General features: G+C 29.7%; 1 protein-coding gene across 1 annotated transcript in view; it reads left to right on the plus strand.

The window, feature by feature from the left end:
* Window positions 1-6,786: 6,786 nt before the first annotated feature.
* Window positions 6,787-19,034, plus strand: part of Ilk (integrin linked kinase) — a 43,369-nt gene continuing 31,121 nt past the window's right edge. The window contains exons 1-2 of the mRNA XM_087163096.1: window positions 6,787-7,392; window positions 17,566-17,731. Coding sequence (XP_087019222.1) covers window positions 7,304-7,392; window positions 17,566-17,731 — 255 coding nt within the window. The 5' untranslated portion in view covers window positions 6,787-7,303. The remainder of the gene's footprint in view (window positions 7,393-17,565; window positions 17,732-19,034) is intronic.

Consider the following 19,034-nt stretch of genomic DNA (forward strand, 5'->3'; position numbering starts at 1 on the left):
TTAGTAATAAAACAAATAAGATTACTTACTACACAGGGTGCGTAGCGTTTGTAAAAAGTACTTAAAGGTGCTCTTTTGGGGATTTCGTTTTTAAAAGCTTTTAAAGGTGCTTTTTTCAGCTGGCGTTTTTAAAAAGTGCTTTTTTTCCGAATAATTTTTTTTCTCCCTTCAGTGATATCTGGTGGATCCCATGCATTTCACGAAAAATGGGGAGTTTGCTACGTAATCATTCACGCGGACTTCATGTCGTACCCACGTTATGACTTGCGCATGCACGCACATTTGAAACCGAAACCCGAGTGCTCCAATTCGGATAGAGAATATCAGCTCCTAATGAAATGTTTTTCTTTTTAATTTATTTTAATTTTGTTCTTGTTTATTTCATTTTACTTCTAACACTTTTTTTGACGTGGGGGGTAAGGGTACTTTTGTTCTGAGTTCAGGATCAAGTTGAAGTCACTGGGTGATGTGGGAAAGTACTGATTGTTTCGATTTACGCCCGTTTCTATTTGTTTTTTTTTTTTAACGCTAAAACTGTTTATAAAAAGTTTTTGTTTTTCAATAATATCATTGATTGAATATGATTTTTTTGAGAGCTTGAAAATTTTTGTAAAGTGCTTGAAAAGTTTTTAAAAAGTGCTTATTTTTGATTCAAAGATTTGGCTACGCACCCTGCTACATCTACTCGACGATTCTATTATTCAGTGAATAGGGTATGAAAAAATTTGAAATGATCAACTTTGATGATATTATTGATAAATTTGCTTCATCAAAAGCGGAAAATTTATACATAGTAATTAGTTTTATTAATGTATTATAATCATATTATTAAATATATGCATCTCCTTACAGATAATAAATATTTACTTTTTTATTGTTTTAAAAGTGCGTGTTTTTAAAATATTTCTTTATAAATATGTATAATAAATAATAGGTATATTTTGAACTAATTCTAGATGATCATATACATTTCAAAATCAAGTCTTGTTTTCTCAACTACATTTTTTGTCTCAAATTTAATGCCTAGCTTGAGCCTATGACTTTATTTATTTTACTTTATTTATTTATTACTTTGCGAGTATATTTTACTTATAATATTAGATGGTTTTCGAATGGGGGGGGGGGGCTAAAAAGGTATTGTGCCCCGGGCGCGAGTTAAGCTCGCTACGGCACTGATACGGACCACCTAGTTTATTAATTTTTAGACTCACTACATAAAAAATAGAATATATATAAAGATATTATATATATTATATGAAGAACAATGTATGTCATTACATTTTTTTCACTAGTAGAGATCTTCATTTAGCAACCTGAAGTTTTTAATATTAAACCTTCGGCAATAATTGCTTCTTTTGTTATGCTATAAAAGAAAGTTTCAAATGCATAATTCTTCTGTAATTGTGATAGATTGAATTAAATCATCTTAAATGTCACTTATCCAAATTCTACAGTTAGTAAACATTATTTATGGGAATTCGTACTCGTATTTTTTGAAGATAGTTGTCTAAGGTGCTTGAATTTTTAAAGCTATAAAACTAAAAATTTAAATAATTACTCAGCTGAAATTCAAATCACTTTTATTTAAAACTAAAATTTAAAATAAATAAATAAATAAATAAATAAATATTAGTAAGTCATATTTACAATAATAGTGGCAAGTTTTAAAGTATTAAAATGTCAGAAATTGTTTTTTTTTTGCGATTTAAATTAACTGGATGAAATTATTTTTATTTTTCAGATAAATAGTATTACTCTTCTGCCATTTTTATTCATTCCTCGTAGCTAAAAAGCATAACAGGTATCACAGCCACAAAATAAAATACACTGAAGACAATTCTACCATTAACAGCATTTACAGAAATTCAAATATATAATTCCAATCTTATTATGCAGTTTTAACACTTTTTATTTTTCTATACATCTGGTGTCTTTATGGTACTTGTAAGTTTGATAATTAGATTTTCTTTCTTTTTTTCTTACAAATCTTTAAACTCAATAAACCTAGTCCATATTTGAAACTTTTTGTCAGACTTCATGAAACTAATAGCATTTTTAAAATTTTTGACGCTGATTCTGAAAAGGACTTACGTTATTGTCAATCACATCAGAGTTTCTTAAAAAATAGTTATTTTAATATTTTTTAATCAATGTAATCCAGAATCAACAATCGTTTAATAAATTAAAATTTTAAAGTTATGTACCAATTTTTATTCTTTTTTTACCCTCAATCGAATAGAAAAGGAGCATTTATTTTAAAGTTGTGAGTAATTTTATGCGAGGAAAATGTCTAAGAGAGAATGATTTGAATAATACTTTTAAAATAAGTTGAGTATAATATCTCCTATATAACTTATAATACCGAGCAGAATAAAACTAATAGTTAGTTGTTACAAACATTTGTTTAAATATAAATACACATCCCATAGGATGAAATTTTTAAAAAATGCATATTACTTTCAACAATAAATATTTTTATTTGCAATTGATTTTATTCAATTCAGGATTAAAATTGCATACTATACTGACTTATTTCTAAAAAATTTAAGATTTCCGATATTCGCAAATTTTTGAAGTAGTGAACTATAAACAGTTGCATAAAAATGCTCATAACCTTGAAACAATTTGTCATATAAACTTGAAATCGGAATTAATTTAATTCTGCTCAATATTCTAATAAGTAATAACAATTTGCTTAGTAAATAATTAACGTGAGTAAATTGCGAAAAAATAACATGTAGTGAAAATAACAGTTTTGTGATCAAACATGAAAAAGTGAGCAAGTACAGTTACTAGTTTTCAATTATCAAATATCTAGCAAACTATTGTTATTAACAATTACATAAATTCTGTAGTTTATTAGAAGAGATTACTTTTTCTTTTAGGTATAAATTCAGAACTATTTCCTAGGGGAAGGCTGAGCAGTAGCTTGCTATAGCCTCTTCTTCGCCGCTGCACATGTGCTATTTACAGCCTAGGTCATCTCAGCAATATCAGGAAACTGTGGATAAGCTCTGTAAACATATATATATATATATATATATATATATATATATATATATAATACTACAAAAAGAAATTGCATGTTAATCAGCAGTGTTATTATTCATATTTGAATAAATTACAAACAATAAAATATACTGCGCGTTGCTTGCAGTAACGATTCACCAGTAACGTTACCCTAAACAGCGGCAAGAAATATTTCGATTGTTCTCTCTTATTGCTAAGCCTACAACAATAGCCTCTGAGAATATCCTCCAACTTAAATTATTTAAGATGAAGACGCGTCTTTAAAACAAAAATAATAAAATTTAGGTTTGAAAATTGAAGCATATTTGATTAAAAGTGATAAAAATAAATTAATAAATGTCAAGCACACTTACCGAATTTCGAATAGACTTTCGATTGTCAACACACACGCCATTTGCCAGCTCGCACGGAACTCTGGGAAGTGAGCTATTTAATATGAAGTGTACTTTAAACAACCTTAAAACAAGCTTAAATAAAATGACTTCATTAACCTCAATAAATACCTCACTCTCCTTAGTTGAAATAAGGTATATTTTTTATACCTCGTAAATACCTCACTCTCTTTAGTAGAAAAAAGGTATATTTTTTATACCTCGTAAATACCTCGTCAATATCGTTAATTGAAATAAGGTTGATTTTTTTATACCTCATAAATATCTCTTTTGTTACAAGTGTAAGAAAAACAACCCCCTATGCCTCAAAAATCACCTTATCAGTCTGGTTGATTTGAGGTGAATTTAAAACAACCTGAAAATAAGCTTAGATATAAATAAAATGACTTCAAATACCTCAATAAATACCTCACTCTCTTTAGTTGAAATAAGGTAAAAATTTTTATACCTAAAAAATACCTTTTTTAATACAAGTGTAAGAAAATCAACCTGGTATACTTTAAAAATGACCTTATCAGTCTGGTTGATTTGAAGTGAATTTTAAACAACCTCAAAACAAGCTGAAATGTATATAAAACAACCTCGTACACCTTAATTACAACCTTTACGAGGTATAATTTTTATTGCTGTTTTCTCAGCAACCTTAAATATACCTCAAATATACTTCAAATCAACCTTAATACCTCAAAAATACCTCAAATCAACCTTAAATTTTCGTAAGGGGATTTTTATAATAAAAAATTAGCTTATAAAGTTTTTTTATTTCTTATTTGTTCTCTACAGAATGCTTTTTTATGTCTGATTAAGAACTATAAGAATAAAAAGAGAAACAATATGGAAGTTTTTTATTTCAATATGAGGAATTTTTAAAATCGTTTTTTTTATCCTATGAATTCTTTATTTTGCGTTTTTTAGTTTATAATTTTTTGATAAAAATTGTTGTTAAAATAATTGTTTTGAAAAATTAAATGGTATAAAATTATGTGCTAATGTATACTTCTTGCATATTCTAATGCTTGAAGTAATATGATTCAAAAAAGTATGGAGTAAAAATTCGGTACTTACGTAATAACGCCACCGTAACTACAGATTTGGCGATTTTTAAGTGCCACCAATGTACACCAAAATTTTTGCGACAAATCATAAAATAAAGCACTTTATTTAAAATCAAAGTAGTTTATCGGATTTCGGTGGACAATGGGCAAAATATTTCGCTCCTGAAGAAATAAAATTGCATCTTGTTCTATTTTTGGCAAATCCCAAAGACGCATTTTCGTACCACTAAAAAATGGTAACAAAAATCGAAGAACAAATTATTTTGGAATTCTTCTGATTTATAAAGCAGGTAAGTGTTAATTTTTATTAAATAAAAAATTTTACTTTTAAGTAATTTTTTTCTTATTTGATGATAGTTTTCTGCGTCCGATTAGGAATCAAAAAAGAAAAAACATGAAAGTTGTTAATTTTAATGTAAGGAATTTTTAGAATTGGGTTTTTCTTTTTTGCTTTGTATCGTAAGCATTCTTTATTTTACGTTTTTTAGTTTCTAAATAATGATTTTTATTGAAACTTGAAATTTTTTAATAAAAATTGTTGTCAAAAAACCTTTTTTACTAAATTAAATTTCATAAAATTATGAGGCTTATGTATACTTTTTGTTCATCTTAATTTTTGAACTAATATGATTCTTAAAACTATGGAATGTAAAGTTTAAATAGGCCTTTCATGTTATATCATTAAATTTAGTAAAACTATTTTTCGGGCATTAGGTTTTAACTCTTATAAGAATATACGTATTTTTTTCTGTTTATGTGCAAATATTTTTCCGATGTGTTCCTTCTCTAAAAAAAAGAGATATCATTTTGCTTTCGTTTGCATAAGAAAGGATATTAAACATTTTTCTTTTTTAAATTTAATAAGCCACGATAAAAAAGGAACGTTGCAATGCTACACGCTACATTAAAGACGTCTCTAAAGTAAATGAATGACTGTTCATATAGAAATCGCAGGTATTAGTCTCATACAACAACGCCCCCTATAGTTCGGTGTGATCGCGAATAACTGAATTCTAGTTGAAATTATTCCTTCAAAACTAAAAAATACTTACCAAGAAAACGATAAAAATTAATTAAGAATCAGCACAAATGGGACTATTTCAAGTAATTTGGATAATTTTTTATTGTTGTTTTCCGAATTATATGGATACAGAAATATATACTATAACGAAGAATAATATTCTATAATTATTACAGTTCTGTACGTTCTGAATTCACATTTATTTATTGGAACTACGAAAGCAATATTGACTTCACTTTAATGTGTAATGAATTAAAGACAGAAGAAATGCATTTTACCTTAATACACACATCTTTAACAGTATGCGGTAGCGATATCGGAAGTTATCAGTTGCAAGTTTGTTGATAATAGAAGTTAAAAAATTTGAGAAATTTTTTTTCAAATATTCGGCGTGTTCTGGGTCATAAAGATATCCCAATATTCTGGAGAGTTTTTTCAAGTTCTTCGTCTTTTCCTTAGGGAAATTCTTATTTTTATTTGCTAAGAAAAATGGCACCTGATTCTGCCAATGATTTTGATGGAACTAAATGAAAACGTGATAAATTAATGTTTACAGGCTCCCCCTAGAGGGCGTACTGGAGCGTTGCGATCGCGAATAACTTTTCAAATTCTTGCAACCAAGAGTGATATTCAACAGTCAATCGCAATGCGAAAAGCCCATTGATCCGACGTTATCATCTTCTTGCTGCCATTCTATAGTAGAAACCAGAAACTATGGTTTAAAATTAGTTACCATTTCCTACGAAGATAGAGACCCGATCTATGGATGGTGTTTTCAATAGAAATGTAAACAATAACAATCTCGAGCTCGGGACCTACTCTAGTTCCGGTTAAAAAGTTTGCAGCTGCTTACTACATGTTATTCTGCTAGGCGATGTTTTCAAACGGATAATTTTGTTTTCAATAAAAGAAATAAATTAGATAATTTCTGAGCTCAAATCTGCCGTCTTTCATAAGATATTAATGTTATTATGTAATTCTGGGGAGTTTGGAGTGAAAATGTGTTTTAGTTATTTTGTTATTTATTATTGAAAAAGGTTACATGGTTGCTAGATTTTGAATAACTCGCTTTTTTGGCAGTCTTGATTTGGCCTCTTTCCATTTGTTTATTACTGTTTGTTCGTGTTGCAAGCTGTGCACCATCTTACGTTAGTGTTAACACTTTTAGTATTGTAAACACAAGTATTGTTAGCATTGTAAACATAAGTAATAAGTAATCAAATACATTGTTTGCAAGAATCTCAAAACACAATGATGCCAAATGGCTTTAAAATACAACTGAAACAGTAACCCGGAAATTTAGGCAGTCCCGAGCTTGCAGCGTTCCCTAGTGTAGAAAACACCTTTACTAAAGTCGCGGCTGCTAAGCAACGTCTCGGTGAGATTTAAAAAATAAGGTTTATCTTCGAAATTTCAGTTATAACATTCTGATTGAAACAGAAATAGACAACCAGAAGCGTGAAAAATAAAACAATGAGGCGCACCCACATATGTTTCTGAATTGAGTGGGCTCTTAAAAGTTCCTTTTATGGATTCAAATGTCAAAGGACAGAGGAGTGGCTTAGTTGAGACTATTTACACCTGTGTTTTAAAATAAATTATAGTAGAAGTATTCCTATAACCGTTGAAAAAATCTTTTTGTTATTTTTATTTTATATTTTTAACTGATAGTTAAAAAATTTAATTTTATCCTTTTCATTTCATTTATTGTGACAATTTCTGGCTTAACTGAACGCTGATCCTTATTTGTTTTGCTAACCCAAGTTGTACGATATTATATACGTATTATATAAAATATATTAGTTATGGAAGATATATTTCATTGGTGTAGAGAAGGAAACGCATTTCAAGTGCGAGTTTGGCTAGATGACACCGAACATGATTTGAATCAAGGGTTTGTATTTTCCTGTGTTTATTTTACTGTACACTGATTTATTTGTTATCCTTTTCATCCTGCTAAGTGTGATAGTCTTCTTTGTTTTCTTACATGTTTTTATCCTGCTTAACATCTTTAGGTAGAAAGAATTTGATTTCCACTTCCCATTTGATTTAAAGACTTTGCCTGTCGGATTTTATTTTTGGGGGAGGGGGTTTCAGCATTTAAGAGCTTTTAACATTTATAATTATGCTATTTCATGAATGGGAGATTTCCGTATCGTGATCTGTGGCAGAATAATTGCCAAGTATTGGCAAGTTCTGGGCAGTGACCTGCGAGATACTAAAAAAAAAAAAAATCACAGGAAACAAACCCAACTGTAAAGGCATAACTCGTAGCCACCCCCATCGAACATCTACATGCTTTTTTTTAAAAAAAAATTAGCAAGTTTGAAGTTTATTTGGCAACTTGGCGATTGTAGTTGTTGTAGTAAGGAAATATCCCCTTCATAAAGTTAGCAATGTATTTTGATGAATGTTCTTGACTTCGAGTATTGATTCACTAAAAATGAAAAAAGACAGACGTGTCTTAATGATAATTTTTGAGGAAACATTAAAATGAGTATGTAAAAATTAGCATTATAATGATTGTAAATGATGTTAAAATAAAATAAAAAATGCAGATTTTGAAAATTATTAATTAAAAAAAAAATTCTTTTGGCTAAATAGTTCTGTAAAATATTAAATATTCTATTTGATTTAGAATAAAATCTCACTGAACTAAGTTATATTATTGAAAGAACTAAAAAAATTTATTTTATAGGCATGACATAGCAAAAAAATACTTACAACGTAAAGGCTTAAAGAAACACAATATTCAAAATGTCTATTACTTATTTACTGGGCAATTCCATGGTGTCAGAGGTGAAAAATTAACATAAATTTCTTAGGAAAACTCTATTCAAGTATAATCATAAAGTGCAATCATAATAATTCAAGTTTATAATCCTAAAATTTTTATATCAAATATTGAGTATATCATAAGCTATCAAAAAACAATTTATTTTATAAATTCTGATTATAATAAGTTCTTCAAATTAAATGCATCAAATTGTTGATGTTGGGCTCATTTACAAATTGTCTAAACTTAGTGAGTTTGTTTGTAATTTAAATGTAAACTTGACTGAATTTTGAAGTTGACATTTAATTAAATTCTATGTAGTTCTTAACTTGTAAAGTGTGATGTATAATTAGAAATTTTTTACTTCATTGTCAGACGTAAATTCTTCAAGTTACATATAAATTTAAATTATGATTACTATTCTAAATACTGAAAATTACTTTCTTTTTTATCTAATTACTATAAATATTATTTTTCGATTAAATAGCTTTTTTCTATTATCTTTGATTTCCTGTTTGAATATGTGGATCAATGTGTTTTATAACATTTTCCATCTGATAAAAGTTAGTTAAAAAATCAAAAATTTTAATTTTTACTGTGCAGCATATACTCATATTTAAGCAAGTTTTAGAGTAGGAGTGCAAAGCCTTTTTAAGTGAAGGGCCACATGCCATGCACAGCACTGGCGTAGCGAGCTTAACTCGCACCCGGGGCACAATACCTTTTCAGCGCCCCCCCCCCATTCGAAAACCATATAATATTATATGTAAAATATACTCCCAAATTATTAAATAAATAAAGCAAAATAAATAAAGTCATAGGCTCAAGCTAGGCTTTTAATTTGTGACAAAAAATGCAGTTGAGAAAACAAGACTAGATTCTGAATTGTATATGATCATCTAGAATTAGTTCAAAAGATACCTATTATTTATTTTACTTATTTATAAGGAAATATTTTAAAAACACGCAGTTTTAAAACAATAAAAAAGTAAATATTTATTATCTCTAAGGGGATACATATATTTGTTAATAATATGATTATAATACACTAATAAGACTAATTACTATGTATAAATTTTCCTTGCTTTTCATGAAGCAACTTTATCAATAATATCATCAAAGTTGATTATTTCAAATTTTTCTCTTTCCACACTTAATGCTGGGTCACTTAGGCGATCTTGAACCATCGTTTATCGTAGATATGTTATAATTAATTTTAATTTGCTGAATGAACGTTCGCAGCTAGCAGTTGATACTGAGATAGTCAGGAGTATTTGAAGTGTCACTCTCAGCTCCATACGAGATTATAAAAGTACGAAATTCTAATGGAGTTTTAGGTTCAATTTCTTATCTACTGCGGAGTAACATTTTGCAGTCACATATTTCGATAAAGAGTTCTATTCCATTGAAATCTGTATAGTAAAATTCACCCAAATTTGTAAAATTTTTTTCAAGGTCGTTATCAACATTATCCTCGTTTAATAAATTTTCAATGTCTAGTAGAATTCCAAATTTGAACTTAAGGTCACTTAATCGTGTACATATTTCTTGTTGGAGGCGATCAAGAACGCTTTTCATAACACGAGAAATTTCATTTTCTGTGTAAAGACCAACATCTCTAGCCAATTCTCCAAGCATTTTGCGGCGTCTTCTTACACGTATTGTTGTATCAATATCCCATTCTTCACAAAGAGACTTCGCTTTTTCTATTGCATCTTCACGGAGCTTATCTCAAATTTCGGGTAGTTCAGTCGCTAATGATTCAAGATCATTGAAATGATTCAAGATCTAATGATTCAAGATCATTCTAGGATCTTGTAATCTGAGCTGCACACGATCAATCCTCCTCCAGATTTCATACCAGAAATGAACTAAAGTTATGAAACTAAAAGTTAGTATATTTTGCAACAGAACTATTGCTTCACTTCTGGTGTCACTTGTAGTGGTAATGGCCTCTGCTAATTTTTCTAATTGTTCTACTCTATTCTTGAGCCCATCGACGATAACGCTAACCGCTTGTATTCCGCCGATCCATCGTGTTTCAGATTCACGTTTGACAGTTTTTGTTAAAACATTTTCTAATAATTCCCATCGTAATGTTGAACATGAGAAAAACAGATATATGTTTTCAATTGGGTATAATATAGCCTATGTCACAGGTTGTGTTGTTCCTACTAAATTTAACCCATGAACGGCATTTTCTGCGAGCCTAACTTCAAGCCACAAATAAACAAACGAAGTGTTCGATCGTTTAAATAGCTGCTCGCTAGATTTTATTGCATTATAAAGAAAAGTTATTGAAACTAAATACAACTAAATAAACAACAACAACTAAAACAAATAACAACAACTACTAATAACAATAACTAAATAAACAACAACTAAATTCCATTCGTTTAGCATTGCGTCATATGTTGTTCCTACTAAATCGAAGTAGTTGTGTTTTTTTCATATTATACCCAATTATTCCAAAACATGTCACAACGATTTGATCTTGTTTAGCTGCAGTAACTCCCACTAAATTCAATGAATGGTTATCACAATTTACAGATAATGCTTTATGATTTTTTTCCACTATTCTTTGTTAAACGCCAGATTTGTGACCTGCCATCACGGCAGTATTATCGTAACATTGTAGTCTGCAGTTTGTTAATGAAATTTCATCGGAATTTAATTTAACTAAAATTGTATTTTCGATCGAGGCTGCATCTTTAGCATGTATTTCAATAAAACCCAAAAAAGATTCTTTGATGGAAACTTTTTTATTCATAAAATCAACATCTACATACCTAACAACTTGGGACATTTGTTCTCGGTGAGAGATATCAGGAGTTGAATCAAACAAAAGTCCATAATATTTATTTCTTTTGATATCGTTTATTAGTTGATTTCGAACTGTAGATGCCAGAAGATGAATGAATTCCTTTTGGATCTGTGTTGACAAATATGAGACAGTTTTTAGAGTTTATATGGCATGTTTAAGATGATTTGCTAGTAGCGGATCAAACTGAGCTACAAGTCTAAGTAAAGATAATAGGTTTCCTACTTTTGTACCAACTTGAAGTGCTAGTTTTTAAACATGGCTTCATTATTTGTTTTATTACTTACCAAGAATGCCTTGAACTTGAAAGGTAGTAACACAGTGAAATATACATTAGAATTTATGCTAACATTAAACCTATGAAATATAATATTTAATAACATTTCATTTTTATTCTAAGCAGAGCGCGATGACAAGGATGCAAAACTGAAAAATACACGAACAAAATGACTTAAACGTTAATATTTCGGGTATTTCCCTAATTTGTTGCCGACTTCCACAACCTGTCGTGTCTAAGATACGTACAGTCACGAAAAAAAGTATCCGGAAGGTAACAAAAAAGGAATCGTTTATTTTTTAATACTGATATTTCTCAGGCACACAACAAATACAGCGTTTGTGTCCTTTTCTAGAAACGGCAAAACGATGTATTTGTTGTGTGTCTCTTTTCGATCCTTTAGTTGTTATTTTTCGGCTACTTTTTCCGTGTGCATATAAGTGCATTAGACTGTACATATAAGTACATTAGAGTGTTATTGTTATCGTTTTAACAAGCGTAAGCTACATTGCGTTTATGGAAATAAAAATATATATTGTCCTGAAAGAAAGAATGTTTGTACTTTGTACACTTCAAATATTTATTATTACATATTATTTTATCAGGCAAATCAAGAAAGGAGATAATTTATGTTACTACACAGCGTAGATGCCATAAGAAAGTGCTGATAGACACAGGTTGAGTCAGCCCTGCCAGTAGGAAGGACGTGCCATTTCTATTATGAATATATTATTACAGTTTGATTTAGACTATTAATATTCCTTTTTATTTACAAATTAACATTTATTATATTGCACTGGCACTAAAATTAAAATATGTTTTTCAGAAATCAATTATAATAAAAATAAAAATTATACAGCAATTTTTTGCTTTGCGGACCATTTGGCGCCCCTTTGTGAGTAGCGCCCGGGGCATGATGCCCTCCCTTGCCCACCCCTCACTACGCCACTGATGCACAGCAGATTGACCAATGAAGGGCTGCATACCCAAGTATTTAGACAGATATGTTGACAGTAGTTATAGGTAGTAATTGTTATGTAAAGATCATTGTTCTAGGCACTAAATTCTTTTGGTCAGTTAACCTTGTAATATATTTGTATAAAATTAAACTCTTTTACGTATTTAAAATTAAAAACTGATTACTTAAGAAAAAAAAATAGAATCAGAAAATCAGTATCAATTTATTAGATAATTGAATCCGAAATAAATAATATCAATGGGAAAATTCATTTTTTTTTATCACATTACATAAAGCAAAAGTCCATTTAAACATTAATTTTAACATTAAAGAATTTTAATGTTCATAGAATTAAATTTAAAAAAAAATATTCTAGTTTTTAAAATGAATGCAAGTTAAATATTTTAGTTTATAAAAAGTTTGAAGAGTAGAAAATGATTAGAATAAAACCCTTTCAGCTCAACCCTTCAAGTAGGAATACATTCAACATTTAGTGAGAATATACTCCAACTCTAAAACATTTTTTTAAAATAAATTATTAACGTATGATTATTAACATATTATTAAAACGCGTAAATACGAATTGTGATATGTGATTTTTAAATCATGCACTACGAAAAAGTATAGGTTGTGCATGTGTTGTTATTTTTCGATTAAATGACTTTTTTAAATTATCTTTGATTTTCTGTTTGAATATGTGAATCAATGTGTTTTATAACATTTTCCATCATATGAAAGTTAATACCGAAAGCTCAAGATCCTTTAATTAGTAGTTTTCTGACAGATAGATTTATTACTTATGATGTCCAAGATGAAACAATCACACAAATGCTCTACCTGGGGGTCCTACAGGTTTCAAGCCTAAGGCCAATCCTGTGGTTATTAATTGCAAATATAATTTTTGACAGCCAAAGACATCTGCAAAAATCAATAATAACTTTTGCTGATTGCTTTTTTATTTTGATCACTGGTACATTATCAAAGAATCTTGGACCATTGGCTTTTTCCATACTGACAAAATATCTTGTTTGGGAAAAAGAACAAAGTCAGTATTCAAAAAACAGGAGCAATTATATTTCCCAAGTAGAAAAAATACACAAGAAAACCAACAATTAAAATGATCGGTTAAAATATCGGGAATCAACCTTCGATTGATTATTTGGGATTCTAGCCTAACACAGCTAACTATCTTAGCTACCTCATCTCCACTATCTAAAAATATCAAATTTATTCTAAAGTTATCAAATTTCAAGGCAAATGAAACAGAATTTCTGGAGCAGACTGGGGAATTGGCCTGAAGATCGAGAAATTCATCTATAGAAACGGTAGGCTTAGAGTAATTTTATAGGGGGCGGAAATATGGTATAACGAACAGGTCCGGACGTTAAACAGAATCAAGAAAATTGAAAGAATAATTCTATTGGCTATAACTAAAGCATACAGAACAACATTAACTGAATCTTTGCAAGTACTCTCAGAAACCATACTCTTAGATGGTATATTAGAAACTGAAGCAACTTAATCAAACTTCTTTCTACACAACGAAATAGAAATTAATCAGCAAATACCATCTGAAGTACCTATACACCACCCTGCTGAAACAATTTCCATGAAATTCATATACCTCAGAACTGGAAATTTATACTGATGGTTAAAAGCTTAAATATCTGAATAAATTTAGAATATGATATGCCTTCGTAGTCCACTACAATGGAAACGTCATGGACAGCAGACAATTCTTCAGTTTTTAAAGCCGAGCTTTAGACGATTCTCCAGTTTATCTACTAGATAACCGACCAACTAATCAGTGATACAGTAAAAAGTTTCTCAGACTCTCTTACAGGTTACAGGGCTTTTCTAATGCTCATAAAATGGATGGATTACATCATTTCAAGTATAAAAAACAGATGAACTTCAAACATCCAGCTAAATTGGATTAGAGCCCATCAGGGCACATGTGGAAACGAAGAGGCGGATAGATTGATTAAGCAGGCTTGTTAAAGAGAGAATATTGACCTTTTTGACGAAGAATCAAAACATACAATTACGAAAAGACTAACCAAAAAAATCCTTGAACTCCTGGCAAATGAGATGGAGCAAAGCATATACAAAGGGAAGACATACTCACCAAATTTTTGACAAAGTACAGATCAATTATACATTTATAAATTTTTACATAAATCAATTTCTAACCAACCATGGAGTCACATGCATCACATCGAAATAAAATATTTGAAAATCTAAATACTGTAACCTCTATGGTTTGTTGGAAGATCTTGAAACATTCTGATAACCTGTCCAGTTTATAATCAAACACGAAATGCATATTTCCCAAAAGGGTTAAACTGTAACAACCTAATACAGCATTGGAGAACAAAGATAATTTCAAAGGGCATACAAAAAATTATTGAAGGTTCAAGGAAAAGAAAAATGATTCTTTGGTAAAACAAACCTATTTAATGTAATGCATTACTTTTCCGGTTTCATCTACTGTTTCATCCGTATATATACATTATTTCAATATAAATTATCTTTTGGGTATACTAGTAGATATTTCTTTCTAGAAACTGTTGCAAAGCATTTACAAAACTAATCAGGACTCTGTTATACTTGGTTCAAAATCCCTGGTTTTGAAGGCGAGGTTTATTTTCGAGAAATGATATGAATACTTCTATAACCTAATCGCAAATATTCATGTGTCTTTTATTTTGAGGTATAACCTGCCAGATTTCAATAAATTGAAATTTTTATTGAAGTGAGACTTGCCTTCCAACTGATTCAGATACTAAAGTGAATATAAGATTTATCATTATGTCTGAACATTTACATTAATGCATCATTTTTATATTTTTAAACTCAGTGAAACTGTTTGCAAAGACATTATTCATTAGGGATCAACATGCACTATGTCTTTAACTAGTTACAAATTTCATTAATTTGATACTGACTTTCACAACATACTTTTACATCTATAAATTTATATTACAGAATATTCTTTAGTTTTAGCTGGGAGCGCTGTAAACAGCACATTTTTAAATCTGTACATTTACACTGAGAGCTTTTTCAATTACAGTTTTGGTGCTATATGTAAGATACTCATCTTTAAATTTTTGTTTTCTAGCTGCTTTGGGAACTTTACTCACTCTTTACCGCTTAGTTAATGATATTATGTTTCATCTTTATATCTGGATGCCTTCATATTCATATATTATGTTCCAATTTTTATCGTGCTTGCCTATAGGGCGTGTAACATCCGTAATTTTATATTATTGAACATTCTTCAGTTGTAGCTAGCTCTGTAAACAACAGATCTTTACAACTGTACATTTACATTGAGAACTTTCTCAATTACACTTTTGGTGGTATGTAAAAAACAGTCATACATATTTACATTGTTTTCTTGCTGCTTTGGGAAGTTTACTGCGTAGTGCATGATGTAGACATGATGTTAAGTTTCATCTTTTCATCTGGACACCTTCACTTGCAATTCTAGTTCATTTATTGTGTTCCAAATTTTATTGTCCTTCCTTATAGAACATGTAACCTCTGTGATTTTGTAGTACAGGACATTTTTCAGTTGTAGCTTGGAGCTCTGTAAACAGCACGTCTTTACATTTACACCCGTGCAACCCAGGGTCACTCTTAAGGTTGTTTCATTTGAAGGCCTCCTTTGTTCATCACAATCTATTCGTTTTCTTGTACTGATAAGATATAGACACGCATTTCATGACTTCAGTATTTCCCGGATGCTCCCTATTGGGGAGGGGCGGGATTAAATTAAATTAAATTGCTACCTTGAACTGGAGATGAATGTATGGTTAGTAAACTCAGTCTGAATAATGATATGACTCTTAAACCAGAAGAAAATTTTGTAAACTTCCGGAGCATTTCTCCACTAATATTAAGTTAATAAGACAATATGTTGGCAGGCTTGATATTCTAGGATGTTTTGTTATTGAAATATGTATTTAAATTTACTAGTAATTTTACTATTTTTTTGTATTTTCTAAAGCCATTAATCGATTTTAGTAATTTAATATTGCAACACAAATAAAGTGTATAAAGGTTGCCATATTTTGAGTCTTATTTTCAGTATTTTATGTTTATAGCTAAAGTTAAATGGTTTTAGTAATTGAATGGTAAATAGCACAAGTCATTTTGAGAACAGTACAAGAATTATTACAATACAGGAGAGAGTAATTTTAAGCTGAGGGGTAAGGAAAAATTGGGAAAGAAGTCGGGAAGTTGCACTAGTAACCCGGAAGTTTTATTCAGATTTTAACTGTAGTGTCACTTCTGCTTAGCTTAATACAAATTCTCTATAGAAAAGTTTTACCATAAGAAAAAAAGTTTTACCTAATAATAAAAAACTGTAAAATTTTGGAAAAGATAGTTATTGAAAAAACAGTGGAGATTTGTTGTTTCCCTGTGAGCCCTTACCACTACACCCCTGAATTTCTCTGTATTGCTGCAATTCTGTGATGGCACTGAACAGCAAAAAGCACTGCCATCAAAGTTGTCAAGAAATATTCCTAATGGCCTTTTAAGGTGAAAAAAAGAACGACAATAAGCTTCAGCACCAACATTTCTCAAAGTGGGATCAACTGACCCATCAATAAAATTTGAAACAATGTTAAGTGCATTTCAGGTAGAGACGGTAGTTACAAAATGTCTAATTGTTAAAAAAACTGTTTTCACATTTTACATAAGTAAGTTATTGCAGTTATTCTTTGTAACTTAGATGTTATATTTTATTCAATTAGATTCATTTGTAGATTATTGTCAATTTTCCTGTGTGGAAAAGTAATTACGCAAAGGTTGGAAGCACATACAAAATGATATGGGGAACAAAATATTCTTAGAGAATTGGTTGTACATATTCAATTGGACAGTCATACCATTTCAGAATTAGTATACTATGACACTTTTACAATATAGTAAATTAATTAAAAGTTTCAGAAATGTATGTGTGGTTACAAGTGATGTAAATGACATTTTACCCATGTTTTATTTAAAAAAAAAATTTAATTTAAGTATATTGAATGTAATAATACTTAACTATATTTAATTATAATTAAGTATTTTATGAGAAACATGCCATTAAATAAGGAAAATAAATAAAATAAAAAAAAAATACTTGAAATTGCAAATTTTAATGTATTGAGAAAATAATCCACAAACTCCTCCTTTTATTATTATAGATGTTCATTTTAATTTTTTATTTTTCATTCTTAGGGATGATCATGGTTTCAGTCCACTTCATTGGGCAGCCAAACAGGGAAGAGCTAACATTGTAGAAATGTTAATCATGAGAGGTTCTCGAATCAATGCAACAAACATGGGAAGTGACACTGCTCTTCACCTGGCCTCAGCTCATGGACACAAAGACATTGTTCACATGGTAACTCTTTTTCACAGATCAGAATTAATTTGTTATTGAAGGAAGTGTTGAAACTGTGGGGCTCAAGTAAAATATTGTGATTTTGATTTTTTTAGACCATAATTTCTTTTTTATTAGTTTAAATTTTGAATTATGCTCTAGAAGTGCATAATTGAGAAAATTTTTTTGCTTTCTTTTTTCATACAGTGAAACCTGCCAAGTTGACCACCCTTGTAAGTTGGGCACTTGCGTAAGTTGACCTCAATTATCAAGAACGAAATTTTTCCTATATAATATAAAGAAGCAAAGCCTTTGTAACTTGACCACCTGTCTATCTTGTATGTTGACCACTGAAATAAGTCAATTTTGTCTAGGAGTATTATGGAATTCTATTCTATAACCCTCATAAGTTGACCAGAAAAAAAAATTCAGAAAATTTTCTGTCATTTTGGCAATGTGTGTTAAAATTTCACTTGTTTGGTGAAATAGTGTAAAAAGCTAATCTAAACCCTTTTGTGAGTTGACCATCAGGGGAAACTGTAAGGGGTCAGCTTTTGACAATTTCTTTCATCCATTCATTGAAAACAGGTATGTTAGTTGAAAAGTTGCTCTTCCAGTCGCAATAGTGAGCATTTGAATAAATGAATGCTCTGAAATATGCTTTGATCCTTTATTTATGGTCTTTGATCTTTAAGGGTAGTAAATAAATTTTAAAGTGTTCAAATAATTTTATTTTGTTAAAGTTTTCAAATTACATGTTCTCGTGTTCTGTTATTTTAAGAAATTATATTTATTAAACGCTTCACATGCATAACTAACGAAATAATTTTTAAAAAAAAATTAGTTAAATATTAGAATTATATGTATCAAATTGAAGTTCATTCAGGTTTAAACGCATTTCTTAAGATATTCATTTGCATATTTTCTGAATAAATTTTTTAAGTCAAGTAAAAAAAAAAATTAAATTTATAGCAGCGAAAAAGTAAACAATGACCCACCCCCTCTATAAGTTGGCCACTTGTCTAAGTTGACCACTAAAACAATGCACCACAAGTGGTCAACTTACACAAGTTTTACTGTATATGTATAATTATTTCATTAACTTTTCAATTTGGAAATCATACGTTTTTTATCGTAATCATATGTTTGTTTCGAGTAATGCACGTCATATATACTTATTTCTACCACAACCGGTCATTTGCCCGTGAGAACAACTTATTGCATTATAAGGTTATCGGATCAGAAATTACGACGTAATGCGTGCTCAACGTATTGCATTCGATTAGTTGTACATTTCTGCAAAGACTGTTGCGTAGTTAGTTCA

Source organism: Parasteatoda tepidariorum, chromosome 5 (genome assembly GCF_982258835.1).
Source record: "Parasteatoda tepidariorum strain Cologne lab strain chromosome 5, Ptep-v5.0, whole genome shotgun sequence".
Classification (NCBI taxonomy): domain Eukaryota; kingdom Metazoa; phylum Arthropoda; class Arachnida; order Araneae; family Theridiidae; genus Parasteatoda; species Parasteatoda tepidariorum.